General features: G+C 42.9%; 1 protein-coding gene across 1 annotated transcript in view; it reads right to left on the bottom strand.

Annotated features, from left to right (window-relative positions):
* Nucleotides 1-19,046, bottom strand: part of tafa1b (TAFA chemokine like family member 1b) — a 160,788-nt gene that overhangs the window by 5,595 nt on the left and 136,147 nt on the right. Inside the window, exon 4 of the mRNA XM_089010948.1 lies at nucleotides 5,967-6,091. Coding sequence (XP_088867074.1) covers nucleotides 5,967-6,091 — 125 coding nt within the window. The remainder of the gene's footprint in view (nucleotides 1-5,966; nucleotides 6,092-19,046) is intronic.

Below are 19,046 nucleotides of genomic sequence, written 5' to 3'. Positions count from 1 at the left end.
CCACTTTCTCAGGCTATATTAGGGACTACTACAGGTGGAAGGCTGAATGGGCGGAACTGCAGCTACTAGGCAACCCACAGGGAGCAGAAGCTGTGACAAAGTTTTACCTACTAAGCAGCCTGCATGAGAAGGTAAAAAGGGAACTTGTTCTCTCCAGCTGTGGCTCCGCAGTTGACGTGTTCAGCCTGCTGGATAACAAGTATGGGAACATGCAGAAGATCGTCTGGCAAATCACCAATGAAGTCCAAGCTCTTCCCTCTCTTAAAGGCAACAACCCCAGGAAAACCATTGAACTTATTCAGGCTGTGGAAAGAGCACATTCCAGCCTTCAGATCCTTGGAGAAGAGGATTCCGTAAAGAATTAGGTGGTCTTCCAGTCTCTGCAGAGCAAGCTTCCCAGCACACTGAAAAGGGAGTGGATTGTGCACAGAACTAACCCTGCTAACGGATTCTCTCCATCAAACAACTTTGACTGCCTCCTGGACTTCCTAAAGAAACAGGAAGCAATCCTGGAAGAATTGGACCAATTAGAGCCCACCTCCATAGAAAAAGATGCAGTGGAGAAAAGTTCACCAGTCGTGAAAGTGAAGAAAGCCTCCACTAAATCTGCTGCAGGTCAAAAGGACGATCCGACTAGCTGCACTGTGTGTGGCGACAACGCGCATGCTGGCAGGCTATTTGTGTGCAAAACCTTCAAGGAACAAGATCTTGCTGGAAAAAAGCTCATCTGAAGAAGATTGGGTCATGCTTCAAATGCTTGGGGCCTCACACCACGTATTCTTATGGAGAGACGTCAGGAGGCTGGTGGTCCTCCTCCCCATTGAAGATCAGCATGGCCCAGCTCGACATAACATTGGTTTCGTTGACTGATGTCACTCTGGTTCTGTAGGCACTGCTCCCCGATGTCATTGCCCCCACACTTTCAGGGCTGGTAGGTGCAAGCCTAGCGCTGCCACCAGGTCCCACACTTGCACATACACGAAGAAGATGAAAACACGCACACAACCGTACACTGAAAGTACACCCGTTCTGTCAAGGTAGGTGCCCGAACATGGACAATGGCATCGTCCTCTTCGTGTGCAGTAAATAAGAAAGGACTTTTACCTGATGTGGAAAAAATAAAAATAAAACAATATATATTGTAATATGATTTAATGTGGGGTGACCTCTCTGATTCATCAGTCAGTCAAGTGGGAGCTATTGTGTAAATAGGTAACCACATGTTAAACTTGGCTTAACAAGCAGACTTGAAAGGGTTAATCCGATCAGCGTGATTGGTGAGTGGGTGTGGCTGTGGAGATAAATGCTCTCTGAACCAGGTGGCTCCTGTTAGCCGAGGGAGACACACCCCTGGTGAGTTGCATTTCCACGTTCTACCTTTCTGTTTCTTAAACCCTAAATCATGTCAAAGCAGTGATAGAAATGATTGTGAATGAGTTGCATTTACATTCTGTGTTTCCATTTGTAGGTTTATGACCTACTTCACTGCTCGTCTACCAAACAAAAAGAACCAATGTATTCAAAACTCAATCAACAATAAATAACGAGAGTGAGTTGTTGTATCAGTGTGGTCTCTCTGGGATCCCTTTCGGAGGGAAAACGTGGAAACGTAAATTGACTGAACAGGCGTTCTTTCAGTGACGTAGGGTGAGGACTCGTCATCCAACTCAAAACAAGACTTCCGGAATATTCAGCGCAAGTCTTAAAACGTGAAATATAGCTATATGCAGTGGAATCTTTGTAAAATATGCTCAGTAGAAGTCATTTGAAGCGATTTTACAAATTATGTACACAACTTGTCCGGAGACGTCGGTTGTCCTTTAATAACTATTTGATGATGTTACAACCTTGACTGCAGCTACAGCTGCGACTGTGACTCATATAAAAAAAGTGGTGTGATTTACGACTGATAATAATACATTACATTTATTAGTGCCTTTCAAAATTCTCAAGGTCATTTTACAGGTTCATTAGAGGGTAGTGTTGCCAGGAAATAACTTAAGGCCTTGGTGTCACCGACTCCAAATATGATTAGTTAAAGCAACAGTTTGATCGACACTTCTTTTCATGCGACGGGGCCCGCAGAATTGATTGTGATGGCGTCCGGGTTGATTTCTGACCCCGGTAAAAAAACTTTGATCCTCTCCTCTTTTATCTAGAACTGCTTCATGCAACAAAGAGAGTGCAGAAAGTGCATTTAATGTGTCTATTGTGTTGTGTCACATTATTGATTTATTTTTTGTATGTTTTTTGTTTACTTCAAGATGGGGCCGCGAGAATGGGTGCCACTCCAGCAGCTCCTGTACAGTGATGCCTTGGCTTACGAACTTAATTGGTTCCCAGAGTGTGTAAGGTGAAAAGTGTGTATCCCAAAAATTAATTTCTCATGGGAAACTATTAAAATGAGAATAATCCGTTCCCATGTCCCCATAAAACATAATTTTCTATGTTCTAATTTTCCAAGCCTTAAACCTACACAAAATATAACTTATTGTATATATAATAAATGTGCTATGGTATTATAATTAAAGAAATGAACTGTACTGTATAATAAAGTCCTTTTATTTACCTTTGTGATGGTCGTTAATGGCTTGACGGAATGAAGTTGAGCAGGGGTGTCGAACTCCAGTCCTCGAGGGCCCAAGTCCTACATGTTTTCCAAGTCTCCCTGTTGCAACACACCTGGGAGACTTGGAAAACATGTAGGAAAACGGCCCTCGAGGACCGGAGTTTGAAACCCCTGATCTTGAGGAATGATCCCTTGTAGGTGCTTTCTCTGCGATAATTTTACCTTGTTCCTCATCAATTGTGTTCTGTTCAGCTGGGTTGATAGCTTTTTGCATCAAGCGCATAGATGGCTTGTGCGGGTTATTTGCCTTTCAACTATCAAAGTTGAAACGAGTCCAAATGTCACTGTTTTCTATCAATTTTCTCACTCTCTGTCGTCTGCCTGTCTCTTTAATGTTTCAACCCCCCCACCCCTCACTGCTGCATTATTGACCAATCACGTGGCTTTAACCGAAGACTGGAGAACGGGCTTGTTCGCGAACAACACATCACTCATTGTGGCGCTCTCTTTGTATTCTGATAAATAGTTTGGATAGTTTGGCAAGGTAAAATTTTCAACAATTTAGTGTTCGTAAACCGAAAAGTTCGTAAGCCAAGGGGATCGTAAACTGAGGTATACTGGATTTTTTTCTACTTCTTCCTTTCCTTTCCTCTTCCTTTTATAATTTTACTGCTCTGAAATGTAAATTGCTCCACTACGAGACTAATAAAGGCTATTCCATTCCAAATAATGATTGAAATGTGGTTGGTTAAATGCTTAAATTTGTAAACAAACATCTAGAAGCAACACAAGGGATAATAAATAAAAGCAAGCTGAAAGACAATTTGGAATGATTTCATAAGAATTCATAGACAAAATATCATTCACAGTAGTCTGTGATTCCGATATTTTCAGGCCACAAGAGAAGGCCTTGCTCCACCACTGGAAAATCATCCTCAACCGAAAAACGATTTTAAAAAATCTCTCTATCCGCCGATCACATTCAGGTTGGTTGTGAGTCAGATCAAACAATACAAATCGGGTGAGCAATCTATCAAGCAGCGCCGGACTGCTGGCTTTGGTGGACTTTGACTGGTGTCATTATTTTTGTATGCGGCACACAGCGACAGCTGAGCTCGCCAAAGGGAAAGCCAAGAGGAAGAGTGGCCGTTAACTTGAATGGAGTGAGGAGTGGAGCCCCAGACGCTGCCTCCCTTTAGGATTGTTTTTGCTTGCGCGGGCGCTCGCAAACGTGTAATGCGAGGGTGCCACTGAATGGCGTCTCTTCACATTGCTATAAAAACACAATCGTCCATCTTTCTATATTTATTTGGATGGATTGGATTGGATTGGATTTGCCTTTATTAGTCTCGCAGTGGAGAAATTTACAATTCACAGCAGCAAAGTTATGAAAGAAAGATTTGCACATACAATTCTATGGTTGTGGTTTTCCGTTGAAATTGTTGATATTCAAGAATATAGTGTCTCTTTCGTTTGTTCACGGGGCTAAATTCAATCCAAGGAGGATTGCTTCCACTAACTGGCCTTCTGCACCAAAGACCAGTCATCTTTCCTTTCGGCTTTCCTTCAGGGGCTGCCACAGCGAATCAATGTCCTCCATCTAACCCTGTTTTGTGCATCCTCTTCTCTCACACCAGCTACCTTCATGTCCTCTTTGACAACATCCATTCGAAACAGAGGACTCCAGTTCTTTGTACTGATGGTTAATTCTTTAATGTGATTTCACTTGCATGATGAATCACCAACGACACCACCGTAGAACTACAAAGAAGTCTAAAAATATAGCTATTATTTATACATAAACATTTGGACTTTACATCAATGCAACATATGCAATAAAATCGTACAAACCACTTTGCCTGCTTATGAAGTTTTGATATCGTCCTTTTTATCTTTTCCTTGCTAGACAGTACAGTGATAAAGCATGTCCATTCTCGCCGTCTTCTCAGTAAAATACAACTACAGTAAAGTCTCGTTATATCGATATCGGATATATCGATAGTCCCGGTTATATCGATACTATTTCTATGCACGCACGGAGAAAATTACATGCAAACAGGGTCGGATATATCGATAGTCCCGGTTATATCGATATTTTTTCGGACTTCCTTGAATATCGATATAACGAGACTTTACTGTAACTTAAAGAAGTGCGGAAAGTAAAACCTGTTCCGGAAATGACAACAACCCAATGTAATGTCAAGAAAAATAAAGCACAGCATTCTGCTGGTCAACCCTGGGATAGCAGTTATAGACAAACGTATCAACAGCATTTACAATCCATAAACCTCCTCTTAGGCCTTCCTTTCGTTCTCCTGCCTGGCGGTTCAAGGCTCAGCATCCAACTTCCAATATATTCACTCTCTCTCACAGACCAGTGATCTTCTAATAATGTGACCAGACAAAGGAAAAGAAGACGACCAAGGGCATTTAAAGACATTAGGGTGTGCAAGCCACTTGAATTGGATTTTAACTTTAGTTGCAATGCACAGCTGGATTCTGGTAAAGGTCAGACATTTTAAACTTAACTTGAAACTTTTTAGCAGTGTCTGAAATAACGTCTGCCCGGACGCACGGGGCGTGCAACTTTTACGTCGGGCGTACAACTTGCAGAACATCTCGGCTCGGGTGGCCGACAACTTCTTCAAGAAAAAAGAAAAATTTGGGAATTGCGTTTCGTTTGTCAATTTGCAGACTCGGCACGACAGCCAATCAGAAGCCAGCTCCGTGCATCCGGACTTTCCCAAGTGTTATAAGGTCGTGCATTTGCATATCATTTTCCAAAGTAGATGCACAGAACCTCAGCCGCAGAAGATTTAAAAGAAGCTAACAAAATTTATGACGCTACAAAACGTAAACGTACATTATCCCGTGACTTTAAAGTGTACTTGAGAGTTTTTAGAAATTTAACGTACATTAAAAGCATAGTGGAAAGAGGAATTCACGTGGGTTGTAGCAGAATACCCAACGCAAACATTGCATTGTCCAAAATGATGGACAGTGTATGGACAAACGACGAACTGGAGCAAAATTATCAGCAAGGGATATTACGATAACTTAAGCAAGGGAGCATTTGTGGATGTACATCCCTAATTGAAAAATCCTTAATACTTTGCAACGATGGGTTATTTTGCAATTAGTCGTCTTATTGTGTTTCAAGTTGTGAAAAATGGGGCAGGCAACTTCATGGCCGGGCAGGCAACTTTTCAGAGTTGTCTGCCCTGTGTCCAGTAACTTTTTATCATGAGTTTCAGACACTGTTTTTAGGATTGAAAAAGGGAATAAAAATCTAGTGTAATGGAAATGTCACTGTGTGTACAAAATAAATGATGTGTGGAGATACATGAAAAAGCATCATGTTCAATGCATCTCGTGTGTATGTGTGTCAAGGTCTCACCCTCGTGGTCTTGATTTTATTCCCGGAGGAGCACATCCACCCGGAATTGTCGGGCAAAGTCTTGCACTCTTCTCCCTCCAGACACGGCTCCATCTCACACCACCATTTGCCGATGACGATGGACGCTGGGGAAGGAGAGCATAGACGGAGAAGGTGGGCATAGACGGAGAAGGTGAGCATAGACGGAGAAGGATAGCGTTCCTCATTCGGATGTTGAGGAGGTGCGGAGCCCGCCATTTGGTGTGAAGTCTTTCACCACTGCATCAAATGATACTGATGAAAAAAATGCGGCTGCAACTGTTCTCAAGAGAGAGCGCGCGCAAACACGCGCGCACACACACGCGCGCACACTCACACACAAAGTTCTTATCCAGTGACTGTAAAGTGTCCTTGGGGGTTTTGAAAGCTGCATTGTTATTATTATTATTATTATTATTATTATTATTATTATTATTATTATTATTATTATTATTAACAAATTGTATTTTAACGAGAAAAACAAAATTGGGAACGTGGACATGAAAGAAGCAAAAATTCAAAGAATAAAACTGTAACCATGGTTGAAGCTAAAAATTAACTGTGACCATAGCATAAGAGCGAACATGACCGAGAACAAGAGTGAAACATGAAGACATGAACAATGCATGAACTTGAGGCAATTAGCAAACATTAGCAAACAAACAGTAATCCTTCCTTGAGTGATCCGGCTGGGAGTCCTTTCAAAGCAGTAACTGTGCAACACTCAATGTGAACAGTACAATATGAAAAAAAAAAAATCTTAAAATTTATTAAATATAAAAAATATATAATAAATATAAAACAGTTGAGAAATGTTATAGTGTCATCGCCTACAGCAGTTTGCTCAGTGTGGCTACATGCTAATACTGGTTAGCACAATTATGCATTTATGGCTTCCTGTCCCTAGGATACCAAACGTGAACAATAGATACTGGCCAGCTATCAAGCTAGCTAGCTATTAGCTATATAGCGATATGTCTGGCTGGCTATCTAGCTAGCTAGTTATTAGCTATTTGTTGGCTAGCCACCTGGCTTTCTATCTATTTGAGTTACTTCCGGGTTGAGTGAACGCTGGCGCGTGGCTGCGGCTGCTCACCCACAGAAAAACTTATCCTGTGACTGTAAAGCGACCTTGAGAGTTTTGAAAGGCACTTATAAATGAATTGTATTATTATTATTATTATTATTATTATATTATTATTATTATTATTATTATTATTATTATTATTATTGGATTGTTGGATTGGATTTGCCTTTATTAGTCTCACAGTGGAGAATTTTACATTTCACAGCAGCAAAGTTATTATTATTATTATTATTATTATTATTATTATTATTATTATTATTATTATTATTATTATTATTTATTATTAACACTGGTGTCAAAGTCAAAACTCTCTCTTGGCAGTCCATCGAAGTCGAGGATGACGTCGCTTCCATTGCTTTGTGGGGTATTGGACAGTGGTTATTGGCGCTGGCGGCGATGCCACTGTAGGTGACTATGAAGCCCGATTCTGGAGCCACAAATCCTGCCACATTCAGGACATGTGAGGCCAGGACCGGGCTGGCGAGGCGGTACTGAAGCAGCACAAAGGTGTCTTTGCTCGTGCCGCACGATCCTCCTCTGGGTGCGCTTGTCTTCAAGTTGTGTCACCCCTTCGTGGCATAAGGAGCGCCACAGTGGCCTGTTCGCTGCAGCAGACTCCAGATCGCTGGGCTTGATGTTGCAGTTCTTTAGAGTCTGTTTAAGCTGGTCTTTGTATCGCAGCTTAGGACCACCAGGCTTCCTATTCGCTGACAAGAGTTGTCCATAAAGCACCTGTCGAGGCAAGCGGCAGCTAGGCATCCGGATGACATGTCCAACCCACCGAAGTTGCCTCTTTGCCAGTATGGCCTCGATACTGGTGGAGGCAGTGCGTTGAAGGATGTCGGTGTGTGGAACACGATCCTGCCAGGTGATGCCAAGGATTCGTTGGAGGCACCTGATGTGGAATGCATCAAGGCGTCTCACATGGCGTCGATAGACGGTCCAGGCTTCTGCGCCATATAGCAGCGTGGACACACACACTGCTTGGTAGACTGCGACTTTTGTTGGAGTTCTTAAGTGGTTGTTTTCGAACACACGAGTACGCAATCTGCCAAAAGCTTTGGAGGCTTGATGGATGCGGGCCTGGACGTCATCATCAATTAGACAGGAGGGTGTTAGAATGCTGCCGAGGTAGCTGAATTGTTGGACAACCTTGAGGGGTGTGCCACTGAGGGTGAACGCTGGGGTTGGAGAACTCTCTTTTGCCATGACCTCCGTTTTGGTTACATTGATCACGAGACCGAGTGATCGGTAGACGGAGGACATGGTATCAAGGGCATTTTGCATGGCAGCTGGGCTGTGGGCCAGCAGAGCACAATCATCTGCATACTGTAGCTCGTGGATGCCGCTGATCAGGGTCTTGGTCTTGGCCTGTAGGCGTCTGATGTTAAACAGGTTACCATCCAGGCGGAATTGGATTTGTACGCCGCCACCTTCCTGGATGGACTTATGGAAGAGGAGCGTAGCTGCCATCAGGAACAGGTTGAATATAGCAGGGGCCAGTACACAGCCCTGCTTCACCCCGACTTCCACAGGGAACGGGGAAGATTGCTGGCCACCAACAAGTACAGTTGCTTGCATGCCGCTGTGGAACTGTTTTAGGATGCCGAGAAATTTGGAGGGGACGCCAAATTTCTGCAGTATGGTCCAGAGAATGTCACGGTTAACTGTGTCAAATGCCTTTGTAAGGTCGATGAAGGTGATTGTTTTGTTCCTTGCATTTCTCCTGAACTTGGCGCGCAGCGAAGATCATGTCCAGAGTGCTTCGATCCTTCCTGAAGCCGCATTGTGTCTCTGGGAGGATGTCTTCGGTAATGTGCGATGTAAGACGGAACAGCATTACTTTTGCAAGAATCTTGCCAGCAACAGAAAGTAGGGAGATGCCACGGCTGTTGCCACAGACTGACTTGTCCCCCTTCCTTTTGTAAATGGTGACAATGTTGCTGTCTTTCCATTCCTGAGGAAGTGTCCCGTTTTGCCAGATGTTGCAGATGAGGTGGTAAAGCTTCCGTGTCAGGAGATAACCGCCGCTCTTGAAGACCTCAGCTGGAAGTCCATCAGGGCCAGGGCTTTTGTTGTTTTTAAGGCTCCGGATTGCAGAGAGGACCTCTGTGAACTGAGGAGGTTCATCAAGGGAGGGAACTGTTGGAAGCTCTGGGAGGGAGTCAAGGACAGATGTGTCTGAAGGGTTTACTTGGTTGAGCAGGGAGTCAAAGTGCTCTGCCCAGCGCTCAAGTATTAGCTGTTTGTCCTTCAGTAGTACAGAACCGTCTGCAGATTTAACTGGGACAATGTGTTGTCTTCGTGGGCCGTGCAGGGATTTTACAGCATCATAGAAGGCGTGTGTGTTGTTGTTGTCTGCATGCCTCTGGATTTCTTGGGCCTTGCTGAGCCACCACTTGTTCTCCATCATCCTCAGCTGTTTCTGTGTTTCACCACGGATGGCCTTGTAGTGAGAGAGGAGAAGTGGAGAATGAGGGTTGGAGAGAAGTGTGGTATGGGCTTTGCGCTTGGCTTCCAGAAGCTCCTGTATGGCAGCTGAGCTGTTATCGAACCAGTCTTGATGACGTTTCTGAGTGAAGCCGATGGTCTCAGAGGCAGCTTGATGAATTGTTGTCCTCAATTTTTTCCACCTGCTTTCAACATCAAGGTCACCGTTACTGGTGTCGTTGTCCAGGTGAAAAAAATGCGGCTGCAACTGTTCTCAAGAGAGAGCGCGCGCAAACACGCGCGCACACACACGCGCGCACTCACACACAAAGTTCTTATCCAGTGACTGTAAAGTGTCCTTGGGGGTTTTGAAAGCTGCATTATTATTATTATTATTATTATTAACGAATTGTATTTTAACGAGAAAAATAAAATTGGGAACGTGGACATGAAAGAAGCAAAAATTCAAAGAATAAAACTGTAACCATGGTTGAAGCTAAAAATTAACTGTGACCATAGCATAAGAGCGAACATGACCGAGAACAAGAGTGAAACATGAAGACATGAACAATGCATGAACTTGAGGCAATTAGCAAACATTAGCAAACAAACAGTAATCCTTCCTTGAGTGATCCGGCTGGGAGTCCTTTCAAAGCAGTAACTGTGCAACACTCAATGTGAACAGTACAATATGAAAAAAAAAATCTTAAAATTTATTAAATATAAAAAATATATAATATATAAAACTGTTTTAGGATGCAGAAATTTGGAGGGGACGCCAAATTTCTGCAGTGTGGTCCAGAGAATGTCACGGTTAACTGTGTTATGGCTTTGTAAGGTCCGATAACGGTGATTGTTTTGTTCCTTGCATTTCTCCTGAAGCTGGCGCAGCTATTATCATGTCCATAGTGCTTCGATCCTTCCTGAAGCCGCATTGTGTCTCTGGGAGGATGTCTTCGGTAATGCGATGTAAGACGTAACAGCATTACTTTTGCAAGAATCTTGCCGGTCAGAAAGTAGGGCGATGGCACGGCTTTCCACAGAACAAACTTGTCCCCCTTCCTTTTTTAAATGGTTACAATGTTGCTGTCTTTCCATTCCTGATGAATGTCCTTTTGCCAGATGTTGCAGATTAGGTGGTAAAGCTTCCGTGTCAGGAGATTATTGCCGCTCTTGAAGATTTCCTTGGAAGTCCATCAGGGCCAGAATTTTTTTTTCAAGGCACAGTATTTATATTTTTTAACTGATCTGGCAAGTCCCTCTGCCAGCTTGTGGCGGTAGCTGGCTGCACATTCTGGGGACTCCGGGGCCCTGGTGTTAAGACGCCTTTGGGGCTGCTGTTTCTTATGAGGAGGTCGAATTCTCAGCTTGAGCCTGGACTTGATCAGTCGATGATCAGTCCAGCATTCAGCCCCACGCATGGCCCGCGTGATGCAGACATCATTTTGGTCAAAGTCAAAACACGGGGGTCAAATATGGCTCGCGACATCATTTTATTCGGCTCACGAAAACAAATCAAGCATGTCAAGTGCCATGATGCTTGCGGAAGTTCAAATCCAAATTTCAAGTTGTCCTATATCAACCACAATACAGTAACATTCATTATTCTTGACTTGAGTTATATAGAAAACTAGTTATTCATTAATTTGTTGTGCGCTCTAGATGTAATATGTGGAGGGGGTGAAACATTCTAATGGCTTCCTCAACACGGATCAACACGAAGTTTTTAGACCAAACAAAGTACCCAAAATGCATTGTGTGTCGCTTTCTCGGTCAGGGGCGTTCCTTAGGTGACGTAACGTGAGGACTCTTCACCAACTCAAAAACAATACTTCCTGAATATTCAGCACGAGTCTTACAACGTAAAATATAGTTGTATGCCGTGAAATCTTTGTAAAATACGACCAGTAGAAGTCATTTGAAGTGATTTTACAAATTTTGGACACAACTTGTCCGGAGGCGTCGGCTGACCTTTAAACAGAAAACGACCAACAGTTGTGCAGCTGCAGAAGGAGCCCTGAAAACCCTGGCAAGAAGAGGTGAAAGTAGGAAAATATGAAATATGGTGTGAAATTATCTATGCGTTTCGAAATGGAAGCGGCCAGAAAACGACGGAATGTACGTTGTGCGACACTGACGCAATCTGAGAAACGATACGATACGAGCCGTTTCATTTTTGTACCGCAAAACAGAAAGGAGGCGAATTGAAGATGCTCTGGTGCCACGTCGGTGCAAGAAAGAATGGCAGTGATCTGTTCCCAATATGGGAGAGCATGTGTTTGATAACCGCTACAAAGCTCAAGTCATATCCAGTATTGAAATTGATTTTTGTAACTATTACGCCTTTAACAACAACCGACAATTGCGGTAACATGCATGAAGAAGGTGTAAGTTTACACAAATTCCCAACGGACAAATCAGCCCGTGTGCGCCATCTTGTGAATTTTCTTGGCACTAGTTGGAGTCAAGATCTGCACCGGGTTCAATGCTTGCAGACGGCTCGAATTGATACGGAAGGACTTCTTTAATCGATTGCAAACATTTATGCTTTCCTCTTCAGAACTATTTGAATCATATTCATAACTCTTCCGGGTTGAGTGAAGCTGGCGCGAATGGCTGCCGCTGCCCACCCGCAGAAATAAACATTCTTATCCTGTTACTGTAAAGTGCCCTTGAGAGTTTTGAAAGGCGCTTAGAAATAAAATGTATTATTATTATAACTGGATGAGTAACAAGAAAGCATCTTCTCAGAATCTGAACTCTCCGAAGTCATTGATTCTGGAGCAAGGCAATTTGTGAAGGAGTATCCTGGCGTGACATCACGGACAAGGGGGCGGGACTTTCTGAATCTCCCCAGTTTCGAGCTCTTTTGTTGCAGTTTTGGGACATTTTAAATCATTTTTAGAGACCAGCCATGATGTTTGGACTGGAGACAGTGCCACTGAAGAAAAGACAGGAAGCAGAGCTGGAGGTAACAGAGCTGAAGATGTTGAGCTTTTCTTTGGGAGTGACCAGGTTTGATAGGATCAGGAATAAGTACATTAGAGGGACAACTAATATTAGAGGCTTTGGAGAGAAAGTCAGAGAGGCCAGACTGAGATGGTTTGGACATGTCCAGAGGAGAGAGAGTGACTATATTGGCAGAAGGATGCTGAGTCTTGAACTGCCAGGCAGGAGACCGAGAGGAGGTTTTGCATTAGACTAAAAATATCAGCCTGCATGTTTTGGGTATTTTAGATGCTGTAAAACGTTTTTCTGATGTCAGTTAGGAAACAAAAAAATGGTGCCGGTTGTCCTTTAAGGGCCAATAAAGGCTTGTACAATTGGAACGCTTACTCAATTATTTAAAGATGCGGCCTTTATGGAGCGACAATGTTACAATTTGAAATGTTCCATTTCAAATAGCTCATTGATTACAAGGTATTTCCTGCGGGCCGGGCAATGCGCGGCCGCAAGCAAAGCTGGATAAGAGACGAACGTTTCACTTTTCAAAGAGACGCGCCCGACTAAGAGCCTGGTTGGCTGTGACATAACTGGGACGCGCTTCTCGCCGTCAAAGCTAATAATTGAGTGCCGCTACGAGGATAATCTGACGGCAGACGCCGCTGAGCTGCTGTCGTAACTTCAGCCCAAAAGCTTCACCCAGCAAGCGAAATGAGCCCTTCCCCAAGAAAGCGGGCGGGCGAATGCTGAGAGACGCCGCCGTATTGGCCGAGACACCGCACGCTTCATCATAGCATATGGTAGAAATCAGCGCCAGTCACAACAACCTTGTCGCCACGATGGACAGTGGCGGTGAGATACAGCTTTGTATTTGTTCAACATTTAGGTTTGAGTAGACGTGCTCATTCCACCATGACGTCCCTGATCCACTGGTAAAAAGGACGCTTTGATCCTCTCCTCTTTCATCTAGAACTGCTTCATCAGAATCAGAATCAGAATCAGAATCATCTTTATTGCCAAGTATATAGAACACACAAGGAATTTGTTTCCGGTAGAACACGCTGCACTAGTATCGTCGTCAAAAAAAACAAACTGCTCAGTGGCACTATACAGTTCCATTTTGGCTACTGTTGAAAGAGTTCAAAGAGTTCAAAGAGTTAATGGCTTGGGGGAAGAAGCTGTTTAAATGTCTGCTGGATTTGGTGTCACAAAGAGGGTACAGCAAGTGCTGAAGAATCAGAATCAGAATCATCTTTATTACGGGGGTCAAATATGGCTCGCGACATCATTTTATTCGGCTCACGAAAACAAATCAAGCATGTCAAGTGCCATGATGCTTGCGGAAGTTCAAATCCAAATTTCAAGTTGTCCTATATCAACCACAATACAGTAACATTCATTATTCTTGACTTGAGTTATATAGAAAACTAGTTATTCATTAATTTGTTGTGCGCTCTAGATGTAATATGTGGAGGGGGTGAAACATTCTAATGGCTTCCCCAAATTTATAACGGTCCCCCGAAAGGAAACCGTAACTGTAATGTGGCCCGCCGCAAAACTTTGACACCCTTGGTTTAAAGGACAACCGACACCATTTTTTTTATTTCCTAACTGACATCAGAAAAATGTTTTATAGGATCTAAAATAGCCAAAACACGCAGGCTGATATTTTTAGTCAAATGCAAAACACCAATAAAAATGACTTAAAGTGTCCCAAAACTGCTTCAAAATGACCTCGGAGATGCAGAGTTTCAGAAGGTCGTGCCCTCTTGTTTGTGACATCACGCCAAGACGTCTTGCCTTGCTCGAGAATCAAAACAATGGCTTCAGATTCGGAGAAGATGATTTCTTGTTACTCATGTTCTTGTTACTCCCGTATCAATTCGAGCCATCAGGACTCCAATGTAGCGTCCCAGAAAATGCACAAGATGGCGTCCAATCTGTGTTGGAAATGGGCTGATGTGTAGGCTGGGAATTTGTGTCAACTAGTATCAAATAGTAGTCTTGGTGCAACACACAACAATTCCCCATCGCGTTATTTATGTGTTTTCCTTCTAATTTTGCCATCAACACGGATCAACACGAAGTTTTTAGACCAAACAAAGTACCCAAAATGCATTGTGTGTCGCTTTCTCGGTCAGGGGCGTTCCTTAGGTGACGTAACGTGAGGACTCTTCACCAACTCAAAAACAATACTTCCTGAATATTCAGCACGAGTCTTACAACGTAAAATATAGTTGTATGCCGTGAAATCTTTGTAAAATACGACCAGTAGAAGTCATTTGAAGTGATTTTACAAATTTTGGACACAACTTGTCCGGAGGCGTCGGCTGACCTTTAAACAGAAAACGACCAACAGTTGTGCAGCTGCAGAAGGAGCCCTGAAAACCCTGGCAAGAAGAGGTGAAAGTAGGAAAATATGAAATATGGTGTGAAATTATCTATGCGTTTCGAAATGGAAGCGGCCAGAAAACGACGGAATGTACGTTGTGCGACACTGACGCAATCTGAGAAACGATACGATACGAGCCGTTTCATTTTTGTACCGCAAAACAGAAAGGAGGCGAATTGAAGATGCTCTGGTGCCACGTCGGTGCAAGAAAGAATGGCAGTGATCTGTTCCCAATATGGGAGAGCATGTGTTTGATAACCGCTACAAAGCTCAAGTCATATCCAGTATTGAAATTGATTTTTGTAACTATTACGCCTTTAACAACAACCGACAATTGCGGTAACATGCATGAAGAAGGTGTAAGTTTACACAAATTCCCAACGGACAAATCAGCCCGTGTGCGCCATCTTGTGAATTTTCTTGGCACTAGTTGGAGTCAAGATCTGCACCGGGTTCAATGCTTGCAGACGGCTCGAATTGATACGGAAGGACTTCTTTAATCGATTGCAAACATTTATGCTTTCCTCTTCAGAACTATTTGAATCATATTCATAACTCTTCCGGGTTGAGTGAAGCTGGCGCGAATGGCTGCCGCTGCCCACCCGCAGAAATAAACATTCTTATCCTGTTACTGTAAAGTGCCCTTGAGAGTTTTGAAAGGCGCTTAGAAATAAAATGTATTATTATTATAACTGGATGAGTAACAAGAAAGCATCTTCTCAGAATCTGAACTCTCCGAAGTCATTGATTCTGGAGCAAGGCAATTTGTGAAGGAGTATCCTGGCGTGACATCACGGACAAGGGGGCGGGACTTTCTGAATCTCCCCAGTTTCGAGCTCTTTTGTTGCAGTTTTGGGACATTTTAAATCATTTTTAGAGACCAGCCATGATGTTTGGACTGGAGACAGTGCCACTGAAGAAAAGACAGGAAGCAGAGCTGGAGGTAACAGAGCTGAAGATGTTGAGCTTTTCTTTGGGAGTGACCAGGTTTGATAGGATCAGGAATAAGTACATTAGAGGGACAACTAATATTAGAGGCTTTGGAGAGAAAGTCAGAGAGGCCAGACTGAGATGGTTTGGACATGTCCAGAGGAGAGAGAGTGACTATATTGGCAGAAGGATGCTGAGTCTTGAACTGCCAGGCAGGAGACCGAGAGGAGGTTTTGCATTAGACTAAAAATATCAGCCTGCATGTTTTGGGTATTTTAGATGCTGTAAAACGTTTTTCTGATGTCAGTTAGGAAACAAAAAAATGGTGCCGGTTGTCCTTTAAGGGCCAATAAAGGCTTGTACAATTGGAACGCTTACTCAATTATTTAAAGATGCGGCCTTTATGGAGCGACAATGTTACAATTTGAAATGTTCCATTTCAAATAGCTCATTGATTACAAGGTATTTCCTGCGGGCCGGGCAATGCGCGGCCGCAAGCAAAGCTGGATAAGAGACGAACGTTTCACTTTTCAAAGAGACGCGCCCGACTAAGAGCCTGGTTGGCTGTGACATAACTGGGACGCGCTTCTCGCCGTCAAAGCTAATAATTGAGTGCCGCTACGAGGATAATCTGACGGCAGACGCCGCTGAGCTGCTGTCGTAACTTCAGCCCAAAAGCTTCACCCAGCAAGCGAAATGAGCCCTTCCCCAAGAAAGCGGGCGGGCGAATGCTGAGAGACGCCGCCGTATTGGCCGAGACACCGCACGCTTCATCATAGCATATGGTAGAAATCAGCGCCAGTCACAACAACCTTGTCGCCACGATGGACAGTGGCGGTGAGATACAGCTTTGTATTTGTTCAACATTTAGGTTTGAGTAGACGTGCTCATTCCACCATGACGTCCCTGATCCACTGGTAAAAAGGACGCTTTGATCCTCTCCTCTTTCATCTAGAACTGCTTCATCAGAATCAGAATCAGAATCAGAATCATCTTTATTGCCAAGTATATAGAACACACAAGGAATTTGTTTCCGGTAGAACACGCTGCACTAGTATCGTCGTCAAAAAAAACAAACTGCTCAGTGGCACTATACAGTTCCATTTTGGCTACTGTTGAAAGAGTTCAAAGAGTTCAAAGAGTTAATGGCTTGGGGGAAGAAGCTGTTTAAATGTCTGCTGGATTTGGTGTCACAAAGAGGGTACAGCAAGTGCTGAAGAATCAGAATCAGAATCATCTTTATTGCCAAGTATGTAGAACACACAAGGAATTTGTTTCCGGTAGAACACGCTGCACTAGTATCGTCGTCAAAAAAACTGCTAAGTGGCACTATACAGTTCCATTTTGGCTACTGTTGAAAGAGTTCAAAGAGTTAATGGCTTGGGGGAAGAAGCTGTTTAAATGTCTGCTGGATTTGGTGAATGAATGACTCTGTGTCTTTGTGTTGTCATATAATTTGTTATTTTTGATATTATGTGGTTTTTTATTTTGTATTATTATTTTATGTTTTCTTATTTTTATTATTATTTTTCAATTATTTTTATTTAAGCAGTAGATCAAGTTAGCTAGCAGCTAATATATAACTAACAGATAACTAGCAAATGAGACAGCTAATAGATAGCAATTTTATTGTAAACACCTTTCAAAACTCTCAAGGTCACTTTACAGTCACAGGATCAGTTTTTCTGTGGGTGAGCAGCATCAGCCACACTTGCCAGCGTTCACTTAACCTGGAAGTAACTCCAATAGATAGAAAGTAGCTACCTAGCCATTAGATAGCTAATAGCTAGCATCTAGATAGCTAGCGTGCCAGCTAGATAGCTCTATAGCTAATAGGTAGCTAGATAGATAGCTAGATAGCAAATAGCTAGCTAGCGAGATAGCCAGCTCGATAGCTGAATAGCTAAATAAATAAATCAAGAAATATTCGAACTAAATGCTAATAGATAGCAATTTTATTGTAAGCACCTTTCAAAACTCTCAAGGTCACTTTACAGTCACAGGATCAGTTTTTCTGTGGGAGAGCAGCATCCGCCACACTTGCCAGCGTTCACTTAACCTGGAAGTAACTCCAATAGATAGAAAGCTAGCTACCTAGCCATTAGATAGCTAATAGCTAGCATCTAGATAGCTAGCGTGCCAGCAAGATAGCTCTATAGCTAATAGGTAGCTCGATAGATAGCTAGATAGCAAATAGCTAGCTAGCGAGATAGCCAGCTAGATAGCTGAATAGCTAAATAAATAAATCGAGAAATATTCGAACTAAATGCTAATTTCATACCATCGCCCTCCTGATTTGATTTCTCTCCTGTCCCTGATTCTAATTATATTCTCAAAGCTGAGAAGCTACAAGCGACACTTGACGTTTTTTTTTTTTTTGGGGGGGGGGGTGTTCAAGATGAACATAATCGCAATAGACGAGGCCTTAGTTTTGTCTCTCGCAGTATCTAAGCTAAATACAGTGACCAATTAAGTTTGCAAGCCAAGGTGGCTTGCAAACTTAATTGGTTCCCAGACAGTGTGTAAGGCAAAAAGTGTGTATCCCAAAAATTAATTTCTCATAGGAAACCATTAAAATGAGAATGATCCGTTCCCAGGTCCCCATAAAACATAATTTTCTACTTTCTAATTTTCTAAGGCTTAAAACTACGCAAAATATACCTTATTTTATGTATAATAAATGTGCTATGGTATTATAATTAAAGAAATAAACTGTACTCTGTAATAAAGTCATTTTATTTACCTTTGTGATGGTCGTTGATGGCTTGATGGAATGGAGTGGCCGGTTTCATCATTATCAAACACTTGATGAAGAACGTAGCCTTCTTTCACCATCTTGAGGAATGATCCCTTGGAGGTGCTTTTTCTGTGATAATTTTATCTAGTTACTCATCAATTGTGTTCTGTTTAGCTGGGTTGATAGCTTTTTGCATCAAGTGCACAGATGGCTTGTGCGGGTTGTTTGTGGAGCCTGATTGATGGGAATTTTAACCTGGCAGTCTACACCGTGCCTTTGAACTATCAAAGTTGAAACTCTCTCACTGTCATCTGCCTGTCTCTTTAATGTTTAACCCCCCCCCCCTCACTGCTGCGTTCTTGACCAATCACATGGCTTTACCCGAGGACTGGGGGCGGGGAATAGAGGACAAAAACAGTCGGCTGTCATTTTGTTGTTAGAAGAACGGGCTCGTTCGCGAACGACACATCACTCATTGAGACAGCTCCGTGTCCGAAAAAAGTTCGTATGACGTTCGTAAACCGAAAAGTTCGTTCGCCAAGA

Source organism: Hippocampus bargibanti, linkage group LG12 (assembly GCF_051943395.1).
Source record: "Hippocampus bargibanti isolate YZ-2025 linkage group LG12, ASM5194339v1, whole genome shotgun sequence".
Lineage (NCBI taxonomy): Eukaryota > Metazoa > Chordata > Actinopteri > Syngnathiformes > Syngnathidae > Hippocampus > Hippocampus bargibanti.
The sequence above is the reverse complement of the archived record's forward strand: the minus strand, read 5'-3'. Positions and strand labels throughout refer to the sequence as shown.